The sequence below is a fragment of the Salvia hispanica genome, chromosome 4, assembly GCF_023119035.1.
Source record: "Salvia hispanica cultivar TCC Black 2014 chromosome 4, UniMelb_Shisp_WGS_1.0, whole genome shotgun sequence".
Lineage (NCBI taxonomy): Eukaryota > Viridiplantae > Streptophyta > Magnoliopsida > Lamiales > Lamiaceae > Salvia > Salvia hispanica.
Window position 1 is genome coordinate 22,384,127 of NC_062968.1, and position 24,141 is coordinate 22,408,267.

The window sequence follows — 24,141 nt, forward strand, 5'->3', positions numbered from 1 at the left end:
AAAAATTATTTAATTATAAAATATTGAATATGAATGACTATGATTATATCGTTTGATGATAGCACTAATTAAGAAATTAAGTATATATGCATGTAGTATTTTTATGTTTAGAATTTTAATTAAGAATTACTTAGTAGTACTAAAAAATTAATTGGATGCGAAATACTATTGTTATTTGTAACACTTATTAATTAAGAATATATTCATATAGGAGATAATTTACAAATTTTAAAAACTATTTAATTGGAGTATAATTTAATTGGATGTGAATGACTATGATTATTTCGTTTGATGATAATACTAAGAATTAAGTATATTTGCATGTAGCCATTTTATAACTACAAATTATAAAAAATGTTTATTAATAAAATAATTATTTCATTTGATGGTAAAACTAAAAAATTAAGTTGAAGGAAGAAATATCCTCATTATTGTTAATGGAAGAATAAATTGTACAACTAAAGTATATTATGTACGTAATTGATTGCAATTTGCAAAGATGTAGTAGTAAATTATTTCCTAAATGTGAAAACGCCGATTATGGAAAACTTAATTTTTCCTAAATGCTCATAGAAGGGTAATCACGTACTACATTGTTGTAATTAATTATGATTCATTTACTGTAAATGTAAAATTCCTAAAATGTCCAACTTTGTATATACAATTTTTGTTAATTTATCACTTAGGTGATATGTAGCTTATTTATTTTCATTAAGTCAGCTCTATTATACCTACCAATGATGCTGGATGATCCAAAACTTGACTTAATCAAATTTTTAATCAACTTATTGCATGTCCCCTCTATTACATTGTAAATTTGTAATCATATCAATCATTGAATCAATTTTCTCATTATTGATGCTAAAAGTTTTATAATTTTGAAGCATATTGATGCAAATTAAATTAATTGGGCCCTAGTTAAAATACACTAAAAAAAATAATACTCCTCTGTCCCTAAAAATTTGTCACTTATTTCCATTTCTGTCCGTTTCTAAAAATTTGTCACCTTTCACTTTTACCATTTTTAGTAGTAGACCTCATATTCCACTAACTCATTCCTATTAATATTTTATTAGAAAATTAATATATAAATGTAGGACCCATATGCCACTAACTTTTTCAATCCACTTTCTACTATATTTCTTAAAATTCGTGTCAAGTAAAATGGTGACAAATTATGGAGGACGGAGGAAATAGTAGTAGATATAAGCATAAGCATGTTTCTAGAGTTAGCTTAGTGTACAAGGAAGCATCAATATTTCAATTATAAAAAACGTTAAATTAATTGGGCCCTGACTTTGTATAATGACATAGTGATATAATTAAAAACTATAATTAATTAGGTGAATGCTTTATTTAAAAAGAAGGCGCATATAACCTAATCTAACTAACCTCTAATTAAAGCCAATCAAACGACTTCTTAGCTAGGGATATTGTTTAAAATTGTTTAAATGCTTTTTTTTATTAATTGTCTTAAATCACTTTTGATATTGGGAAATAAAAAATTCACCTATGGTATATGTCAGTAATTTTTAAGATCTTTCATAATCCATTTCATACCTTAGCTTATAGTTAAATTTTCATGTCACGTCATCATTTTTTCTAAATATTGCACCCGAGCATAGTTTTTACTTTTTACATCCTTATACCTCCACTTATATCACAACTTAATTTTCCGTTTTAATTATCATCCAATTTGTAAAATTAAAATAAATAACACTATATATAATAATAACTCCGTTAAAATTCATAAAAAATACAGTTATTAAAATCATCGAATTGTTGTTGCTCATTTGGACCGAGAGGAAATCACCATCGTTGTGATCATTTTTTTAAAAAAAATTAGTTAAAAATGTGGTTATATTTATGGAATTGAAAATTTGATTGAAAATTAGATTAAATTTTTACTCTCGCCGACGTGCATTCCTCTCGGTGTTGGACCTGTCTTCGATCTAATTGGTCTCACGCCCCTCTCCTGGCACTAGATTCGGTCCCACCCCAGACCTCTCCCCTACAACGGGAGGTACCACAGACCGCATCCCTTCGAGCGGTTTGGCACTCCCAAAATCTATCTGTTGTGTTGTGGATACAATAATCTTACTTTTTTTTTTTTTTTTTAATCTGTCATTTAATTTAACAAAACGAATGCCACATCTGTAGTCAGATTTGGAACTGGTTGTATTCTAATTCAACTCTGTATACTAATTTTGATTATTATTGTTATTATTATTGCATTTAATAACGACAAAGTTAAACTAATCTTATTTGGTTTGGTGTAAGCATTTATTAATAGGGGCCTGCAGGATGTCCAATTGTCCATATCAATATACCATCAACTTTTTTACCATAAATTATTAACAATAATTGAGTTACAATAACCTCATAAATTGTTGCTTGTAAGTAATGATGTGGAGTACAAATTAAATACTCATCCTAATTGAATGAGAATTTGACATTACAAATTTTGTAATTGAATTGGATTACTCCTTGGCCCTTGCCCTCTCATTTTATTTGGCTTATAAATTTTCCTTAAACACTAACAAGAATTGAATCAAAATAGTAATTTCAATTATATTAACCAATAATGAATCTTATTCGGTTCAATTATCAATAAATTAATGATAACCAATTAATTGAATATAAATCCTATAGAATGAGAGTTTGATTGCAAATCTATAAGTGACAACATTCGATTTCTCCTCGTCCTCTCATTTTGTTTGGCTCACTTAAATCAAGAATACTTTTTTGGTGTGAAAATTGTAGATATACTATAAATTAGTGGTACTTGATTGATGTGGTCACGAAACCCACAAGCCACATGTTTTTCACAATACAAATATGTAACGTGTATTTTTGTAAAAATTAACATAGTTATTGAAGTATATTTTATTAATAGTAGAATATTACTACTATCGATTTAATTAATGTAAATGATAATAGTAAAAGTCCACTAGCTACTTGAGGAATGTAAGTACATAATTCTCTCACAGAAATATAAAAATAAATAATTACACACTGGCAACATAAAAATAAAGTCCAGTTAGGAGATGTCGAGATATATATTTTTTATCAAATAAAATAAATTGTAAAGATATCTATATGCACATTATAAATTATATGCAACCGACAATGGCATCTCCATGCACATGCACCATTTTATGCAACTGTCACGCCACAAATGGACAAACCAGTCTTATAGTAGTAATTAATTAATGTAGTATCGTTTCAATTTTTTTATTTTATTTTTATTTTTCCTAAGTGAGGTGTCCTAACCTTGATCTCGAATTCTCCAACAAATGTAATGAAACAAGTCTACACATTTTATTCTCCATTTAAATAACTATTTAGAGATTGTATTTTGACATAGTAATATTCTCATATCCCTAATTCAATTTTCTCTAGTACTACTATACTACTATAACAAATTATATTTTTGAATAATGAGTTCTCATATTATTACGTTGAATTACTTGGCTATGGGCCTATGGCCTATGAATGAAGCAACGTCAAATCACAGATGTATTGTAGGTCCAAAGAAAATTCAAACTCCAAATTGCCATTTCATTAACAACAACAAAAGTGAGATTCCTTAAAAAGGAATAACCGCTAACTATTACCGAATTTTGATGTATTGAATGAATATAAAATAATTTATAAATAAACTCTCAATAACTTAAAATCGAAACTGATTTGCTAAAATAGAAAGTATAATATCAAAACCATATTATTTTAATTTCCATCTCAAATAAAAAATATTAATAACATCAAATCGTCACCACTAGTGATAACTAAAGATTATTTTACTCCTTTGTTATCCATTTATAGATAAAGTCATAAAACTCTTGTGTGTGTACGAAAGTTACGTTTTTATCCAAATCTAGTATTTTATTAAAATTAACTTTAAACTTTTGTAATACTATAAGATTGAAAAATGATTGGAAACCTCTGATAAATGCCATGTTTTATCCAAGGTAGGATTTATTAGATGGGATAATAACTAGGAAAATAAATGCGGGATAAGAGTGGTTAGAAAATTTTTATCTCTCTTTATCCAAGTTTGGTAAGTATTTTATTGAAAATTATCACCAAGTAGGATAAGAGCCGTTCACACATAATACATATAGATAAATGGCACAATCCACTCAATTTTAAAATAATAATAATAATTCAAAGTCCTTTTTAATAAATTGTGAGTAACAATTTTTGTTGTATGATAAACAATTGCCTAAAATCATGCCTCGCCTCACATATATAAAAACCAGAATCAGTCAATTCACACAATCACACACCTAGTCAAATACTATTATGTACACACATACTAATATAATAACAATATGTGTGTATTATATAGGAGTATATCAAATTTGATATGGGTGACAACGACACACGAACCAAACTCAATTTCACGTCACAAAATCACTAATTAATTACATGAAAAACATAACCCCAAGAATTGATCCAAAGCTCAAGTCAGATGTGTCCCTATCAAAATCATACTCTATAATTTCATTTCATTTCATTTGTACATGTAAACAAATTAAATTATATTCATACACACACAACACGCAGTGAGTTGTGTGTCAGATACCCTAATTGAAACAAAAAAAAAAGGTGTCTTCTTCAATCATAGATTGCACTTTCACTCTTCCCTTACTCTGTCATCAATATTATACACACATTATACATACAATTAGATTAACACTCTGTTTTCCCCCTTTTTTCTATTTCTCTCTCTGCAATTCATCTTCCCTACTGCTGAAGCAATATTCCTGTAAAAAAAAGCCACCTTTTTTTACCTATCTGGATTTTGCTGAGCATTAAATACACACACAAACTCGTGTACTTTTTCTTTCGTCTCTTGTTCAGCTGTACCCATCACATTTTCTCAATTAATCAATTTCTCAAATCCGGGCTCTCCTCAAAATCACACCTTCTCAGTAGAAATCACCAATTTGTTTTTTTTTAATAAAATTAGGATACCTAATTTTGAGGATCACCGCAGATTTTGGCTGATCCGTGTGAAATTTGGAAGCGCCATAAATGCAATTGGGGATTGAAGAAGCAGTGGTGAGAAGAAATGGCAGCTTTAGTCCCGGGGGTTTTGCTGAAGCTGCTGCAGCACATGAACACGGACGTGAAGGTCGCCGGAGAGCACCGCTCGTCGCTGCTGCAGGTGGTGAGCATCGTGCCGGCGCTGGCCGCCGGCGAGCTCTTCCCGAATCAAGGGTTTTACCTCAAGGTATCCGACTCCTCCCACGCTACCTACGTGTCTTTGCCTGATGAGCATGATGATCTGATTCTCAGTGATAAGATTCAATTGGGGCAGTTTGTCCACGTCGAGAGGCTCGAGGCCGCCTCCCCCGTGCCCATCTTGAGGGGCGTGAGGCCGGTCCCGGGCCGCCACCCGTGTGTGGGAACCCCTGAGGATATAGTTGCCACTCACTCTTTAGGGTTCTTGAACAATAATGGGAATCCATCATCCCCTGCTAGTAAAAGTAGATCAGGGTCTAAGTTGGGGGGCAATGTGGGGGTGAGGGATGGGAAATCGAATCATTCGGGTGGTTTGAAGGAGGATAGGAAGGCTCCGGGATTGACTCGATCCAAGTCCCAGCTGTCGAAGCTGTCTTTGTCTGTGGATGTGAAGAAGGACTACTCTGCTGCTGGTGGGAGGATGAAGTCGTCGGGGTCTAGGTCGATACCCTCGTCTCCGACTAGCTGTTACTCGCTGCCTACTTCTTTTGAGAAGTTCTCGACTGGCGTTAGGAATCAGGCGAAGATCAAGGGGTTGGAGAGGTTGGAGAAGGCAAGTGGTGTGTCGGGGTCAAAGGAGAAGCCTAGCCCTGTTCGTGGGGGGAGTTCGGCTGGGAAGAAGATCTCGAGTGGGAACTTGATGAAGAATATTGTTCAAGGGCTTGAATTGGGGCCGAAAGCGTTGAGGAAGAGCTGGGAAGGGAATATGGATGCCAAGAACCGGGAAAGCCCCAGATTGAAAGTTCACAGACAGGAGATTAAGCCAGATGGAAGAAGTAACTCTGTGAGTCTTTCTTTCTTCTTCGTATCCTTAAAGCAGCTTTTCTTTATTATGTGCAGGCGTCGACATCCATAGATCAGTTGTAGTGTCAAAGTAAGAATAAAAGAGAATTATTGACAGTAAATGATGGATTGCTACTGTGCTATATTGTTAGGTTTCATTTGGTTGATGCAATCTTTGTCATTAATGGATAGTTATTGTCTCTCCTAATTATTCAGATAAGTATATTCATTCATTCATATGCATTGACCTGCAATTTATTCTTCACTGTGTAGGCACCGAGAAAATCAGTGAGCGAGAGATTGCCATCTAAAGAAGAAGATAGGAAGCCTTCAAAATCTACCAGAGATGAAAGCAAAGTTAATGCATCTGTCAAGAAGGCTCCCGCCAATGGGGATGCACCCGATATTGTCAAGGCATCTACACGAACTTCTGTGGGAAAGAAGTCATCTGGAGAAGTTTCTAGTAATGGATTTCCAGGAAATTTGGTGAAGGTTTCTGTTAGTAATAGGCGACTGACAGACGCAAATGTCTCGTGGGCCTCACTGCCATCTTCTCTTGCAAAGCTCGGGAAGGTGTCGTATTTTTTCGCTTCAATATTTTTTAACACATGAGAGAATGCATGAGATGTAATATTGTCCTTATCGGCTAATTCACTTGCAATTTGATGAACTTCTTTTTGAGTTTATACTTGTTTGATTTCTGATTGTAAAACTCTCTGACCATTATAACAGGAAGTATTGAAGCACAGGGATTCAGCACAGACGGCTGCTGTAGAAGCAATGCAAGAGGCTTCAATTGCTGAGACTTTGCTTCGATGCTTAAGGTATTTCTTCTATAAAAGAAAAGCCAACTTCTCCATCAAACTATGGATTTTGAGACAACATATATTGCGTGTCAAGTATGGAATTCGACTTTGTTATGGTCTTGTGCATTTAGGAAATTTTATACCTTGCCTTTTCAGTCTTAAGTATCGAAGGCTATTATTTAGATTTAGGAAGTGGCGTTATGAACTTTGATCCTAAATCTGGCAACATTGTCGGTTTTAAATGCAAATAACTTTCTATTACTACACGTCTACACGCCCCTTAAGCTGGGATCTATAACTGAGTACAAGTTTATAGCTGTATTTTTTTCTCCCCGGACAAACGGAACGTTCTTGAGAAATCTGGAGATTTCCTGTGACTGCTCGACAGATATTTTTAGAAACTTGAGTGTTAAATTATGTGGTTTTATTTACTAGGTAGAGTTTTAGGAAAGTTTAAGGACTTAGAAGCATGAAAAGGTAAGCAGAGACTAATTGTGCATCATTATGCTGCTCAATTGTTTCGTTAAGCAGATTATAGACTAATAGTAAATTATTTAGTTCCTCCGGGATTAGGTCTTGTTGAACCCACATATGCGACTTTTATGTTTCAGTAATCGATCTCCAGGTGCCTAAAGCACGCTTCATATTTTACAGTGTGATCTATGAGACTTAACTTGAACCCTGCAATTTGTTTTTTCTACAATAGACCGAAAAAGACTCATCGAGATATACAGATTATTATATGCAGCCACCGTTTTTCGCAATCATGGAGAGTGTTGAGATAGTGTAATAAAAGCTTACTCATCGTTTGTATTTTGATTCGCAGCACATATTCTGAGTTGAGTTTAACTGCAAAAGAAGATAACCCACAGCCTGCGGTTGAGCAGTTCTTACATCTCCATGCACGGTTGAGCAAAGCGCACCTTCTTGCAGATTCTTTATCGAAAACTCTCTCTCGTGATTCAGATAACGAAGAAAGTCCGTCAGAAGAGGCATTGAAGGTGACCTCAGAAGGGTGTAAACAAGCTGCTTCTTGGGTTAATGCTGCATTAGCCACCAATTTGGCTTCCTTCGCATTGTACAGCAAATCAGGCACCCTCAGCCCAGCTGCATCATCAACTCCCTCTCCAGTTTCAAAGACGAGCACGGGCAACCAACCCATAATAGTCCTTGAAAACTCTCCCAAGAACACAGCAGCAGCAGCTCCTAAGGCACTTTCAAAACCCCGGCAGACGGCAAATTCCAAGAATGTTTCAGTCGGGACACTGCGCAAGCCGAACGACGGGGCGGCTGTCGGCCATAGCACGAGAAGCTCCCCTCCGATAGAGTGGGCTAAAGGAGATGGCCTTGATGAGGCTGCAGAGCTCTCTGAAAAGTTGCGGCTGGAGTCGCAGGATTGGTTCTTGGGATTCGTGGAGAGATTCTTGGATGCTGATGTGGACACGTCGTCTCTGTCAGATAACGGTCAGATAGCTGGAATGCTGAGTCAGCTCAAGAGTGTGAATGACTGGCTGGATGAAATAGGAGCAAGTAAGGAGGAAGAACAACCGCCTCCCATACCCACAGAGACGATCGATCGGATACGAAAAAAGATATATGAGTATCTCCTCACTCATGTAGAGTCTGCAGCTGCGGCACTGGGTGGTGGTGGTAGCACACAGGGCTCTCCAACAAAAGAAGCAAAGGGAAGAAGGTGATCTCAAATGTGTAATTCCTCTCTCCTCATATACTGCCAAGGTGTTAAAGAAGATGACACATATCATATATTTGATGTATATAATTTTTAGCAATGGATTACAGATTGAGAAAGGCAAGTGGAAGTGAAGCAGCCATTGATGAATATTCAAGGCTTTACCATTCTCTTTTTTTTGTTCTCTCTTTTTACTTTAGGGGTGAGAGGGGCTTTCCTTTTATTTTTTCTTCTAAGGAATTGTTTCTGAACAGTCTTCTTTTACAGTGAATTGCAATTTGGAATTTGGGTGTGTATACATACATATTTCATAAAAATCAGCACGAACACACACACACACACACACTCTGAGTAGCAATGAAGTTATCAAGAATCCAGAAAGATGCACTAATGGAGAAACCAAGCTTAAAATTTGAAGTGTGTATGCCCCCTGCTAAACAGCCCAACTAACAACATGAAATCAAAATCCACTGTAAAAGAGTTTAATTCATCAAATACTTGATCTCGTTGTGAGCATCGTCTACAGAAGAAGGGTTGAGTCGCTCTTGAGCAGCAGCATTCGAGGGGCACATCACATTCTTGATGATGGAAAAACTAAAGTCAAACTCTGCTTTCCACTTAGAGCAGGTGGCTTGTATCCACTTCTCTGCTACACTCGTAGACACACTGTCTTGGCTGTCCCTCTCGTGTTCTTCTATTGCCGGACGAATCTCATCATACAATAAGTTGAGCTCCGAGACAGCTTTGTTTTTAAGTTTCTGCACATATTCAAGCAAACCATATAATTCTACACAAACAAACTCTTTCAAATGGAATCGACAAAATGAACATACTTATCGCCTGATATGATTTTTAAGTATCCTTCCCAGAATTATTAAAGGGTCATATGGAGTTACGCACACGAATATAAATGAGTCAGTAACATAATAAGTGTATTCACCTCATATCTCCTTATTTCCTCTTGTGCTTGCTTTGACGCAAATAGTTCAGCAACAGGTTTCGAGCTGACATATTTCTTGCCAGAAGTTTTTGATTTTTGGTTTACAGTATGCTGTGGTCTTTTCTTCGAGGAAGGACTTGGACCAATGTTATAATTCCGGCATGTACTGTTGCTTCTAATACGAGATATCATAGCATTTGTTTGCGGAAACACTTGTCCACTTTCTTCTAAACTAAATTCCATCTCCTTGTTATTGTCAGTTGCCACTGATTTTCCTGTTGCATCTTGCTCCAATTTAACGTCAGATGCCAAACTTTTTTGCCCTGCTGCTGGATCATTTACTAATGATTCGTCTTTGACAGGGAATTCTGTAGAAGCAGGTTTTGGAAAAGGCTCATCCTCCGCAGAGTCGTAGAGAGGGATGTTTTCAACTGTGTATCTGCGTACAAGAGCAAACACAATAAGATTCTTTTCAAGCACAAAATATACAAAATAAAAGGAAAAATGAAATAGAAAACATTTTTTTAGCATTTAACAAATCTCAATCCTTCTGAGAACCAATAATGAGCCCAGGAACATTTACCTTTCATCTCCATCTTCCCAGACATGGTAATAATCCTGCAGGCATCATAGAAAAAAAAACATAATCATGGAATGGAAAAAATCTAACCACATGGCAATTTGTAGTAGTAGCAACAACAGTAGCTGTTTGCGAAGTAATGTTTTATGAGAAAGAGGTAGAGTGAGTTAAAAAAAACTGTGTTGCAGGAAAACATAAGGGATGTGGCCATTGTTGTAAGAACTATGTTTCAAAGTCTTTGGGCATAAATCCTGTTTCTATAAAGATTTCCCTCAATTACTAAAGGTCCTTGTAGAGGTGGCAAACAAATTGATATTTTTGGTGGCCGCTAGGGTGAGCGTGTTAGAAGTGCATTATAAATGGCAATTAAACTTGTTTTGGGCCCGAATCAACATGCAAGACCAGTACAGGAAGTAACTCAAGTGTAACTCAAGATTTGGCCAACTAACATATTGGCTCTCTGAAAATCTAATCTCATCAAAAGGCCCTACAGAAGTCAACATTAAGTTTAAATATAGCATTTTAAAAAAAAATTGATTACCTGGAAACCCTGAGACTTGGCACCAAGGAATAAAGAACAGTTAGCTGCACCGCAAAGACACCGGACAGTGACCCCACCATACCATTCAAAGTTATAGTCATATGCCAGTTCAGTTCCAACAGCAATATCAATCTTTGCAAATATTCCAACTCTCGTCTCTCCCAGCACTGTCCACTTTCTCGTTTCACAATTTGGTTCGCTACAAATTCAGAAAAATGTGAGTGCTTTTTGACATTTTTTTATGTTTTAGTAGGTCATCTAGAGCTGAGCCAAACCGAATTTCAACAATCTTGTTGTCTGCTGGACTTACCACGAATGGTTAATAAATCTCGCAATGCTTCCTTTTTTTGTGGCATCGATAAAATAGTTCGAATTCAGTGAAATAATATATGCATCCTTAAGACCTGCAACACCTCAAGGATGGAGACATCAGCAATATCAGTCGAAGAGAAGATGTCATGTTTATTTCAAATAATACTTGACCTTGAGCTTCATAAGCATGAGATCTTCGCTTTGCTACGTCTGATGATATTACCTCCCCGCAATACTCAATAATGAATTCTCCAGCCTGATCATAGGCAGAAGCACAAGTTGCTAGTGACAAGAAAGCAAGAGCTATACTGTTTTGCTAACCTACATCTACGAGTAACCGTGGCTCCCGAACCAAATGCAATTGTGGATAAAAAGGATAACTTCATCGACAAAATAATTATATCTGATATTTACAAATCACCGTATGAAGGCATGTTCAGATGGATTACCTTAATGTTTTGATCAGCTTGAAGACCCCAACCACGCCCTTCAGTTTTGAATAACTTTGTCTTTGCATATTCACATTTCTGAAATTTCTGAAGAATGGCAGGGTAAAAATGAAATGACATCTTCAAAATTATCCCACTAATGCAAGTTCATCAGGAGCAACTACTTCCCCCGAGGAATTATTTATTCTTCTACGAGGCACACCAAAATATAAAACAGCAACAAGCACAAACTATGCATGCGATTTTCACCAGATTCATTGGGATGAACTATCTTAATAACCTCCTATGTTGACCTAGGTTAAGCATATGAAATTTGTTGATTAATGAAACATGTGACCAACTATTTATTCATCTATTTTTTAAAATAAAGGTTTAAAGGTTTAGCAGATAATCCTTAAATATTAGTTAAATAGAACTGTTTGAGCTACAAAGAGGAAATGAATCACTCTCTAATCAAGAAGAAAAATGAAATCCTTTCATTCGCATTAATCATCCTTTACCGACTTTTCTATTCTCAGCGTATTTGCAAATATCACAATCCAAAAAAGATAAACATGGTAAAAGTATTGATACAACTTAAGGAGGATGAATAAGAATATATCCAGAATCCCTGTAGGCGACAAGGAGCAGCTCAATTAAATTACTGCTTACTTCTTATATTTATTGTAAAAGATGTATGCATCCTATGCTTTCTCTCACCTGATTCATGCAGTGCTGATCACAACGACAGTATCCTGGTGTGCACTCTGTGTTGGTTAACGCATTCAGACAGCTTTCCCCACATGCACTTTCAGGATTACAAGGATCATACTTGCACTCACAAATAGCAATATCCTCTTCTTTCAATTTTTTGTGCCTGTGATAAAATATAATAAATTTAATTCCATAAACTAAGACATGATAGATTAAAATAACATTGCAGCACTAAACGTGACACAACTAACATGCAATTTATATTTCAAAACCAAGAGGTGGAAGTGGAACAAATGGTTGTAATAAAATGGTGATTGCAAGGTATATGACGGGCTGTTTGTCAATAGAAGCTGCTACTAAGTGTTCCAAAATGTAATAAAATTATGATGCAGACAATTGAATTAAAGTTTTTGCATATTCATTTGTAACATACATAAGATGATCCCTCTCCTTCAGTCACTAGCACCAAGTATATCCAGAAATTTTCCCTGTTGAATAAAAAATAGATTAGCTTTATACTAGAACAAGTAGCCAGTAATGTATGGAAGTACAAGGATGTGCTTGGTTGCTAGGTCCTCACATGAGTGAAGGAGAGGAATTTCTCTGCGTATGTCATATCAATACAAATTATCAGTTCTTTACTCGATACATTCTGATTAGTCATCAATATTTCACCTAATAGCAAGTAATGCCATGAAAATGAGTCGCACACTTAATCTCAAGACTCATGGCCTGAAAAATAACAGAATGCAAATCTTGGCTAGAGTGAAATGGGAAGAAAAATGAAGACAGTACTTTCTTCCCCAAAAATCATTCTGTCTAATAAGCACAAACGGCGGAAGCCCCTCACTCTCTAGGTCCTTCAAAACAATAAACAGCCTGTCAGTTGAGTATCAAATACAGCAGATTAGCAGAAATTGTTTAATAATCTAGCTTCTGTAACACATGAAATGCAGGAAATGAAAGGAATTCATATTGCATGAGCTACAAGACCAACAGAAAATTGAATGAATACAAAAAAATCCCCCAATTCTCAACGCAGTGAAATCAACATCTACACTAAGAATATGCGACAGATTGGAAGTTCTCAAACTAAACTGAAGTGAATTCGCCCAAACCAAAACAAACGCCCCAAAATTGACAACAAACAACGAAGTAAAGCGGAAATTACGAAAACCTAGATTGGATAAGTATGAAATATGTTGGATAAAACAACTTACAAGATTCGGGCTCATCGATTTTGACGAATTCGCTTCTTCAAAGCCTTCCATCCCCACTCGCCCTTTCTGAATTGAAATATGGATATGAAAGAATCGTATAATGCAAACAATTCGGTGAAACGAGTTCAATTGGAGGGAGAGTGAATGAAATGTGCTACCTTCAAATTTCTTTAGCTTCTTCTGTTTTCCAGTTTCTTACAAAATGAATTGTTTATTAAAAAAAATGTTTCGATTAGATTTACAAAATAAAATACTAGTAAATTGTTTAATTAAACAAAAAAGCAAATTATTTACTTGCGTAATTAATAAAATGATTATCCGGGCGGGTTTTGGATAGACATTTTGGTGATTTTCAGGTTTGGATACCCGATTTTTTCGGGTCGGGTATCCACAGATACCCGTATTCCCACCCCTACGATTCAGATTTTAGTCCTTTTTATGTGCACATCATTACTAATGCCCTTATTATACATCGGATGTACTATATCATATCATAACTTGACACAATTTTATATATTCACATTTTTTCACTGTCAAGGAATTCTCAATTCAACCCTCCCAATTCTAACAACAAAACAAGAAAGACAAAGTTTATGTACAATGAATAGACAAAAACTACCTTCATTCAAAACACATTACATAATAGTCACCTCCAATCCCAATTGTGAAGGAGAGAAGATGGAAAGAATCTCAGACACGTACTAATGTAGACTGGAAAATTATGAATGACTAGACATTATGAACAGGTTTTACGCGCTGAAAATTTTCTCTAGTAGTTTAAGCATCCGTAATTATCTCTGCAGAACTAGAGACTCACATACGTTACTAGGATTTCAGTTCCTTGGCTGTTTCTGCTTGCGTTCATCATCAGGCTCAGAGTTATTACAGCGCTTCAGGAAGAAGTCTAGTTTAGTCTGCTTCATTGGGCTGGTTCTTGGTTGACTGCCTGTAGCTTTCAAGGGGCTGCTTCCAGGTTGACTGCCGGAAGCTTTCAAAGGGCTGGCTCCATGTCGATTAACAGAAACTTCTAGCGAATTTTCATGACCATCGAGCATCTATCCAGAAAAGTACAAACCATCAGGTCATACACGCACAGGCGCACAGCATAAGTAAAATGTGGATCCAGTAGACCACCATAGAGACGATCATTGGAAGAAATTTATTTCACAAGTAAAGGAATCAAAATATGTTCCTGTTAGGAACAAACATAACATTTGTCGCAACTTGCAAATATAGGTAGGACACTGACTGAATATTTTTATAAGAGATCATGTTTTCCTTCGAGATACTATGGCATTCTGAAGTCCAAACCCCTAGCCGTGGACAGGCTTAGGACATATTGTCACCTTTGAATTCATGAAAAACATTTCTAGAGCCACTGGCAAAGAATAAGAAAAGAGCAAAAAATATAGGACAAATACCTGCCCGAGATTTTCCAGTTTGTGCTGAATAACATCCCTATAACAAGTGAGCCAAGTTAGATACCACCGAGTCCCATTCAAAGACAGTTTTTGTGATAAGTAGTAACGAGCACACGTTAAAATTCTAATGAACAAGTGTTCATTGGTGATTTGGTAAGAGTGGGAAGAGCATTAAGAAATAGTACCAGATTATATCGTCTACTGTGTCATTTGCAAGCAAGTATTGCACATTGACCGACGAAACCTAATAAGAAAATACTTCTCATCAGATAAACAAAATATAAAAAAGAGGAACAGCACAAATTGTTCAACGGAGGACCTATGATCACACAAAATCTTCAGTTGATCAAGAATATTTAACCGACATGATTACTAAAGCAAAGCTTACAAATCTCTCAGTACCCATCATAAAAGAGCAGACTTCAAACTCCAAATCAACATACATCATCACTATGACCCTAAAAATCTACCTGACCAATCCTATGAGCACGATCTTCTGCTTGAATGATATCACCAGGAGTCCAAGATAATTCTGCAAATATTACTGTGCTTGCAGCAGTTAATGTTAAACCAACACCTCCAGCTTTGATGGACAACTGACAACAATAAACACATAATAAGTAAAATAGCAAACAATATTAGCAAAAACCAAATAAATAGAAGAAATACCACTGCAGCCTTCACAGAATCTTTTTCCTGAAAGTCTGTCACTAAAGCTTGTCTTGATGATGCTGGTGTGCCGCCATCAATTCTTATGCATTTCACCTTTTTCATCTGAAAATATGATATCGATTAAGCATGTGCATAACATTCTAAAATGAGCCGGGATCTTACCAGAAGAAATTTGTGTATAGCATCAATCATTGGTTGATGATGCGCAAATATTAGAAACTTACAACCTTCCTGCACAAATAAACCATACTAATAAGAATATATGTGAAGAGAGTGGAAATGTTAGAAATGTGGAATGCTTGCTTATTAATTATTGCAAAAACCAAAAGAGGCTACTCACAATAAATCAGGAGATCGAAGAGAAAAATTCTAAGTACACCCTAATATTACAGTGCATAAGAACATTCAGTGCAAATGTTACTCACGATTACAAATGGATATTACAATTGAGCCTTGATATTTGATAAGCAATGCAGATCTTAATAATAAACTGGGTACAAAATGGACTAACACTTCACACTCAACAATTTCTAACATATTCCTCTAGATAGCACTAGGCCCCTGTTATAGGCTTTAAGCCAGCTTCTAGTAAACTTACAAACTTTTAGTATAAAAAGCATGTCAACTAACATGTAATATTTTCACAAGTCTGAAGTAAAGCTTCCTAAGTTACTCCTATAAATTTATTTATTTTTATAAAAGAAAACATGCCGCTCGATAATCAATATCATACATTAAAAGGAAAAGTTGATGCCAATATTATGAATTTACGATGGTCACCAAATGAATGCATCAGCTTTTTCTTCATTCAGTTTGACATCAGTGCATTTTCAGCAAGAGAGGGGAAGTAAGATATGTGAAACTAAAGTTGATAACATGATACCTGAATTATGGTTTCCAGGTAGTCCAGAACAGCTGGAATCTTGACTGCAGCAGAATCAGTGTAAATCTGGAAGCATTTAATGAATTAAATCAAAAGGTCATGCAATCATTTAGTGTGCTTGATGTAACAAAATGGTGAAACAGAACTGGTCAAGTAAAGCTGAACTGAAGGATCACCCCAGACTTGGATAATTGGATATAGGAGATCAATAAGTTATGCAGAAGAATTGTTCTGCTTGAACTTGCAAGCAAGAGACTATAGCTTATATCTGTAACCATTCCATTAAAATTACAACTGCTAATACTGTGTCATATCCTCCAAGAACAAGCCCCAAAGGCATTGATCCAGGTTATAGGCAGTAGGTCAACACTTATTTGCATCCAATTTTCCGTTAATGCTCACTCTGGACACCTCAACATGTCTAGTCAGCAATAAAACATAAAGATCACCATATGTGAACACCACTACAGTAGGGGGTTCTAGGGGTCTCCCTTATACGATTATACCAAACTGGAAGTCTGGAACATGCCTGTTAATATACAAAGATGTTCCCAGTTTGACCGGCCTACCTTATTGATAAGATTTTTCTCTGTGAACTTCAATGATTCAGCCTCTTCCTTGGACTTGCATGATTTGATCTTCCCTTTCACAATCTCCAGCTGAAAACAAAAGCTCATTAATAGGATTCTCCATTCATCTAAAGCATTTTATGAAGGGACAAATAGTTATTTGAGCATCCAGAATAAGCACTTACAAAATGCCTTTTGTTATTAAAAGAAAAATAACTAGTACTCCGAGTATTTACAAAGAAAGCCTTCCTTTTTTTAGAAGGAGAAAGAGCAGGTTGAATTAAGAAGGTCACTGATGTTTCAATAAAATAATGATAAATCACAATAAGAAGCCATGAATTTTGGTAAACAGAAATGGCACAAGAAATTACATTACCTCACGAAACAGTGCATTAATTTGTTTCATTTCCGTGTCACCCAACTCTAAGAACACCTTTAAGAAATAAAACAGAGTCAAGTAACAGTTTTGCTTAATTATCAGAATTCAATCTATCCAATCCCCAAGAATTGTCATAGATTTTCAAGAAAGAGGGAAAAGAAGAGTGTGTAATATGATTAAAACAAAACAGAATGGAGAAGGAACCTTAAGCAAGCTTAATGCCCACAATAACTTGTATTAGAGATCGAACACCATATATAAACGCTTCTAAAAAATTTATGCTTGCTTTCAAGTATAACAACTAAAAAATATTTAGAATTATGATTGATGGAAAAGTAACGCACTTGTTGCCTGCGTTTCTTTGGAAGCTCAGAGAGAACATCTTTCTTAAGTCTGCGAATCATCAATGTAGCCTTCATCAAATTATGAAGCTCTTCGTGATTACTTGCACCTTGATAGATTCCAAATACGCCCTATAAAAGGTACAGAAAATGATGTCTGTCAAAATATGTATAGGTTAAAACATTAACATAGAAGATTACTCATAGGAATTTTCACTTACGCCCTGGCAGTAGCGGCTACCATATTCATGGACATTCTTATACACATCAGGATACAATGCTTCCAACTGTAATTCAGGTGCTAAGTGTCAATTTGAAGCATAAACTATGTAACTCCTAAAGGGTATGCTTAACAATATACCTGTTTGAAAAGTTCTATTGGCCTAGATAAAGCTGGTGTTCCACTGAGCAAGATTGTGTACTGGGCTTTCTGAAGATCCTCAGAAAAGTGACATGAGAATGAGAAAGAGGGGATAGAGAGATAGAGATAGATATAGATAAGAATGGAGAGAGAGAGAGAGAGAGATCAATAAGAATGAGCTACAACGAACATATATTACTGAACATGGATTGTCACGAAAAAAGATTACAGGAGATTTGAGTACTTAATAACAAATAAAACAACTCTTTCTTTCTACCATTGTACTTTACAAAGAGATTAAGCAGAATTCTTTTATGCAACAAGACCATTATAGTGATAAGAAAGTGTTTATGTTTTTAACTGCTGTCAAACCGTTCAAGGGGGAAAAGTTTCACATAAAACAGAAAATTAGTAACCTGCAATATGGGAAGGGAGGAGGTTGTTCTTTTTGCTCGGGCATTCTTCAGGAAGTGTGATTCATCTGCAATTACAACCTGAGGAATGTATCGTGAGTTATCAAACTCCTTAGTACAGCATAACCAATAGTAATAATCCTTAAAATAGTCCATACAAATTTATCGAGTAAAAGTGACAATCTTAATAATGGATGTTGGATGAATGAATGCTATACTGTTTCCTCAAACTATGCATTTTCAAGAAAAATGAACAGTACTTAGCTTTCATGCATCTAAGAGGACCCATCAGATGGCATTCTGGGTTGTTCAAGAATAAAACAAGTTACGGCAAAAGACAAACTTAAAGATACATTGCCGCCAGTTATACATTTCCCTGCTGCAGAAATGTTAACTAGTGTAACAAGGAAATCAAAACATAAGGTGCAGGAACCTCTTACATTCAAATTACGTGACAAGACGAATGTGTGCCTGTGTAGCACAAACAGTACAGAGTACCAAACTATTACCTTGAAAGCTGAAGCCAAAAGTGTGTTCTGTAACTTAGGCACAATGTCGTAGGATATAATATTGAAGATGCCATCGAGAATAATAGGCATCTTGGAATTTGAGGGCACTATGTTAAATCCAGCTTTGTTTGAACCATTCGACTGAGACAAAACCACCTGTTCATGACTCTTTGTCAGGCTACATTAAATTGCATCACATGTTTAAGATACTATTTCATAATTGAATGAACATACTGTGACGATCTATGCTTACAGCATTTAGTCCTAATGTTTGAGGACATACTTCAAACATCCAAAATAATCAAGTCAGGACCACAATCTGAAGGTATTCCCATATAGTATAGATGAAGCAACTATTGATATGAGAACTTGGTTACATAGTAAGAACTAGAATTAACGCATGCAGCTGTATTTTCATTTTTCAAATTTGGGAGAGGAAATTGAAATGCTCCCATGAAAATTACCCAAACATACAATTTGCATTATCTCACAGGAGAGCAGAACAACTTGACTTCTGATTTTGCTAATACCCATTCAGGCAACAAACCATGCTACTAGATAAATATACTGAGATGCTACACTTGCATGGATGGGAAATCATGCTTTGCTAATAAATAGGATGTGAATAAAAAATAAACAAAAATAAAGTTTTCAAGCAAGCTTATAATACCGCACATGTTCAAAAGGTATCATTCTGATATATAAATGGCTTTTCAATTGTAACTCGCATCTTAAACCTTACAGAGTTACAAGGCATACTTGCATTTCCATGAAATATAGCTTCCATTGTGAACGACACAGAAAGGATACTATGATTTAGAACTTTACAAAATTAGAAGTACAAGTCGTCTAGATCGTATCATCATAACCAAAACAAGTTAATGGCAATCAGAACGTGTAGGAAAGACATACCAATATATCTGAAGGTGCAATATTAAGCCACTGTTGTATCATCTGCAATACATCTAAAAGATTAGTGCAAATACACAATACTTTTATGCAAAGGCATATACCATATCACTTACAGAAGCCCAATGGAGACGTAAAGAAGACGGAGCCAGAATAAGAACAGGCCATGCTTCTTGGAGGCAAGAGGTTACTGCAATGGCCTGTGAATATAATCAAATTGCCTCAATTTCCTCAGTTAACTGAGTTGATTCCAGAATGAAGTGTTACTACTAATTTGCCATCATATGGTGTGGTACTATATATAGGTCATGTTTAAGTCAGTCCAATACCTGAAGTCATTTTAATCTTCAAACTAATGGTTTAATCTTTAAAACAGCAGTTGCTGACAAGTCTCAATTTAGTCCTTATTGATAATTGAGTATGGAGCACATAAGTGTCACAGCAAACAAATACTCCCTCCGTCCCCAAAGAATATGCACTTTGGGTTCGGCACGGGTTTTAATGTAAAATTGGTAAAGTAGGAGAGTGGTAGAGAGAAAAAGTAATTAAAGTATTGTTAGTGGAGAATGGGTCCCACCTCATTAGAGAGAAAAGACTTTCGAAAATTAGAAAGTGCATATTCTTGTGGGACGAACTAAAAAGGAAAGAGCGCATATTCTTGTGGGACGGAGGGAGTATATTTTTTCCAGAAATATTTTGTAACCAAAAGACATAACATGTCGAGAGCAGAGCACTATACTGTTAATACTGCATGGAAAACCAAAGTGAGAATAAATAGTTCCACAGCTCTACAAAAGCTTTTACAGGAAAATTATGCAGCAAAAATATGATAGGTCTTTCCTATGTCAAACTGATCAAGTCCAAAAGGCAAATTCACAAGTTATATAGTACATTGCTACTCAAGCACACGTAACCCGTCAGTCAAGAACTAATGGTGAAATATGGCATGGGTCTCTGACAGAAATTTCACTAAGGCAGAATACTGGAGTGCAGTTTGTTAGAGACTCAGATGTGTGTAAGTCTTATTTACTAAGCTGCACCTTAAAAATATACCCTCATCTTTTTACTTTAGTATAATACACTACTGCAAGTTTGTCCTTGACAACATGACCATGAGCCAGATTAAGAGAATTATACAAGGAACAAAGCACACTTATGAAATTGCCCACTACCTGAAGAGTCTTTCCTAGCCCCATTTCATCAGCCAAAAGGACCCGCACTCCATGCCGCAAGATGAACCTGAAATGTGAGGATTACCTATACTTAAATGAGATTCAGATGGACCTCATTAATGAATGTCGATGTAACTACAGATTAACACAACCTGCAGTCTTGAACTGAATGCATGGATAAACAAATTTAGGAGAGGTAATCTTACTTACCTGATACCGTCACGTTGAAAAGATAGGAGCTTTGATTCAATATAACTGGGCATTTTATCATATTTGTCTGTTAAAAACATGAAATGAGTACACTTGTATGTGACATGATAACACACTAGAACAGTGGTATAGCACCAACTAAATAAGTAAATATAACACGTATAAGATGAATGGATTAAGAATATCTGAAGAATAAAATCTACCTTGAAGATCTGGAACAGCAGTTGCAGCAGCAATAGCATGCCTTACCAAAGGATCCAAGTTCTCTATCTGGAAAGTAAATAAAAAAATAATCTCATCAAGATCAAGCTAACCATCCATCTTCAGTTACATGCACTATAGTTTTGAATATGGCTTTGATATTTCTATCACGACACCATAATTTTCAATCTTCATTAGAGAAGACCTATTTGAAGCTTAGGTGAACATGAAAAATGAACATTTAAAAATCCCTCATTCTCACCTCAACATTAGAGCCAGGGAGATTTTGAAGAACACTTTCTGCAAAGGGTAATGATGACAAAGGGAACATCCATAATCTGCAAAAAAAATTCCAAACTGAATAATTTTAATATTTGGCAACAAATTCCAAGGGTAAAACAAACAAAAAGATAGTGAGAGAAATCAAAGAAATAAAACTCCAATAAGATTGACTAGAAGATATTCAATATCTCATGTGACTGGGTTGGGGAAGTTCGCGAAAAGAGACTGTACCTTTCTTTTGCATTCCAATTAGCTCTAGGGATATTGTGGAAAGCTCCTACAAGTAACTATATAAGAGAACGGTGGTAAGTGAAAACGGACATTTATGTCCAATTAAAACTCAATTCTTAATTAATAAGGGACGCCATACCTTGTCGTAGGGACACTTTGAAGCTATATTACCAGTGGCATGTAGGAAAAATTTAACTGTTACCTTCGCTTGCTGTGGCATTGGAGGATTATCATTAACTGAAACGAAGGACACAACAAACACCAGGAGAAGGGACGAATATAAGGGCACATCAATCATAAACATAAGACACACGCAAAAAACGTTGTAACAGAATAAAAGAACCCACCAGTCATCTTTGGCACCGCTGGTGAAGGCATTATTCTGGCTTGCTGTGAGATATTAATCTGCTTAATTGATTTAAATCAGAAGGTGCAAGCTAAAGGCATGAGTCACAGTTTAAAAGGTTTATCCGACTTGATGAAAATTTTGCTACGTAGAACGTGCAGTTAGAAGGACTCACTGATCTCATGATTTTAGCAAATGCAGAGTGATTGAAGTAACTACGTACTTAGTGCTAGTATAAGAAGTCATGTGCACACCCATTAACTTTCAAAAGCCGCATTAGAAGCAAAACGAGACAAGTAACATGAAATTTACTCCCTGTGTTAAGCGTTAATAGAGTCGTACTCCTTTTCGAGACGTTCTAACATAATAGTCATTTCTTATTTTTGGCAAAAAGTACATTTTCTCTCTCATACTTTATTCTCTATTCATCTCATACTTTATTCTCTATTCATCTCATACTTTATTCTCTCTCCTAATTAACACACTAAACATCAATGTCTTAATCTCCGTAACTAAAAGAGACGCCTGGAACGGAGGGAGTATTTGATAAGAAAATACCAACACGTGACCAGACCAGAAGAGGGTTCACAAACACAGTAACTGAATAGTAATTGATACAAAATCTCAAATCCAACCGCTAACAAAGTTTGACTACCTCACACAACAACAACAACAACAACAAAAAGTGTAGTAATCAGATTGGGCATAATATAAGGAAACAAAGCAACCTTATCATTGTTGAGATGAGGACGTGAGAGGAAGGGAGGCTTGGCTGGGGAACGAGAAGAAGGCACATGTCCTTGCAGAGGAGACACAGCGGGCATAGTCCTACTACTATGACTGGTTGTAGCAGCAGCACATGACTGATTGCGCTCGGCCAGTTGCTTATAGGCGTCTCTTTCTAGGGAATCCATTTCCTCCTGGCTCAGTTCCCAGTCATCCATTTTCCTCGCTCACCTCATCACAATTCAAAAAGATTCAAATAAATCACCGTCGCAATTCTGGAAATAAACGGCCGTCCGGTCTCAAAATCAGCGCCGGTGAGTGCTGGACTAGTTCAGTATGAACGTCGTCAAGTGATGATTTACAGTAATTATCACAAAATCGCCGCAAGAAATGGAGGTTTTGAGAGGGTGATGCTCTGGGTTTTCCGCGGGCAGAAGAAATCACTTTTAAAAGTTAGTGAAAAAGATTTTGAAAAGTTTGAATGTATTGTGGGCCAATCGGGCTCTTTGTTGGTGGGCCAACAGACTAATAAATTTAATAAACTACGCCCGACTTGTTTTTCCCATTTCAATAAAATCTCCTATTCCATTAATTCATTCTATTCATATTTTACATAATTATATGAAACTGTAACTATTTATTATTTATTATAAAAATAAATTGAAACTTTTAATCAAAAACATAAAGAACATAATAAATTATACGCAATCATATATAAGAATTTAGTGAGCCTATCTGATTATATCAAGCGAAATAGTATAACTTTGTAAAAATTATGATGTTTTAAAAGAAATGCGTGAAATGCACAGATTAATAGTATATTTTTAAACTTTAATTTTAAATTAATTAAACAAAATTAGAATCAATATTAACAATGAACAAAGTAACAATTTTAATTATATGAAAATAAAAAAATCTATGCAAATCAACATTAAAACATAATAAATTTGAAATAAATCACATAATATAATATTTAAATATTAAATTATGGAGTGGGAAGATAAAAATATAGGATTAACTATAAAGTAACGTGGACTAAAAATCTAATCATTACTATTAAAAATCTAAACAAGTCACAGTGTATTTAATTCTCGAAGTTTAGAAATTAGAATAATCTAATTAGTTGAATTTTAAAAAAGTTTATAACAAAAAATTAAGCAGTTAAGAAAGTTGGTAATCCACAGAAATAGTCTCGGTCTCGGATCCACAATGAGCTGACGACACACGTCACCTTCTTCACACCTATATAAGC

The 24,141-nt window shown here is 35.5% G+C and overlaps 3 protein-coding genes across 8 annotated transcripts; 1 reads left to right on the forward strand and 2 right to left on the reverse strand.

Annotated features, from left to right (window-relative positions):
* The first annotated feature begins 4,597 nt into the window (after positions 1 to 4,597).
* Positions 4,598 to 8,825, forward strand: LOC125218790. The gene is made up of 4 exons (XM_048120557.1): positions 4,598 to 6,034; positions 6,307 to 6,606; positions 6,766 to 6,857; positions 7,666 to 8,825. Exons 1-4 carry the CDS (start codon positions 5,078 to 5,080, stop codon positions 8,534 to 8,536), a joined length of 2,220 nt encoding a protein of 739 aa, XP_047976514.1. The 5' UTR covers positions 4,598 to 5,077; the 3' UTR covers positions 8,537 to 8,825.
* A 67-nt stretch (positions 8,826 to 8,892) lies between these two features.
* Positions 8,893 to 13,442, reverse strand: LOC125218791 (histone-lysine N-methyltransferase ASHH1). Of its 5 annotated transcripts, none has more exons than XM_048120562.1 (12): positions 13,265 to 13,391; positions 12,840 to 12,923; positions 12,625 to 12,719; positions 12,478 to 12,532; positions 12,051 to 12,207; positions 11,352 to 11,438; positions 11,074 to 11,158; positions 10,901 to 10,994; positions 10,591 to 10,789; positions 10,053 to 10,087; positions 9,470 to 9,908; positions 8,893 to 9,287 (listed from the first exon to the last, which is right to left on the reverse strand). In XM_048120562.1, coding segments are annotated over exons 4-12 (1,374 nt in total). In that variant the 5' UTR covers positions 12,480 to 12,532; positions 12,625 to 12,719; positions 12,840 to 12,923; positions 13,265 to 13,391; the 3' UTR covers positions 8,893 to 9,011. The 5 variants fall into 5 exon arrangements, with proteins under 5 accessions (XP_047976519.1, XP_047976518.1, XP_047976517.1 ...); XM_048120561.1 differs by having other exon boundaries at positions 12,840 to 12,904; positions 13,265 to 13,331; XM_048120560.1 differs by lacking the exons at positions 12,478 to 12,532; positions 12,625 to 12,719 and adding an exon at positions 13,423 to 13,442 and having other exon boundaries at positions 12,840 to 12,904; positions 13,265 to 13,330.
* Positions 13,443 to 13,808: 366 nt separating this feature from the next.
* Positions 13,809 to 23,307, reverse strand: LOC125219323 (SWI/SNF-related matrix-associated actin-dependent regulator of chromatin subfamily A-like protein 1). Of its 2 annotated transcripts, none has more exons than XM_048121273.1 (24): positions 22,892 to 23,307; positions 22,165 to 22,222; positions 22,020 to 22,054; positions 21,818 to 21,873; positions 21,567 to 21,642; positions 21,307 to 21,373; positions 21,104 to 21,170; positions 20,894 to 20,960; positions 19,838 to 19,921; positions 19,725 to 19,766; positions 18,813 to 18,968; positions 18,307 to 18,384; positions 17,891 to 17,959; positions 17,751 to 17,816; positions 17,533 to 17,661; positions 17,186 to 17,242; positions 16,810 to 16,899; positions 16,241 to 16,306; positions 15,520 to 15,588; positions 15,355 to 15,459; positions 15,156 to 15,281; positions 14,871 to 14,929; positions 14,686 to 14,722; positions 13,809 to 14,319 (listed from the first exon to the last, which is right to left on the reverse strand). In XM_048121273.1, the coding sequence occupies exons 1-24, from the start codon at positions 23,105 to 23,107 to the stop codon at positions 14,098 to 14,100; spliced, it is 2,097 nt and encodes a 698-aa protein (XP_047977230.1). In that variant the 5' UTR covers positions 23,108 to 23,307; the 3' UTR covers positions 13,809 to 14,097. The 2 variants fall into 2 exon arrangements, with proteins under 2 accessions (XP_047977230.1, XP_047977229.1); XM_048121272.1 differs by having other exon boundaries at positions 21,957 to 22,054.
* Between the last annotated feature and the right edge of the window lie 834 nt (positions 23,308 to 24,141).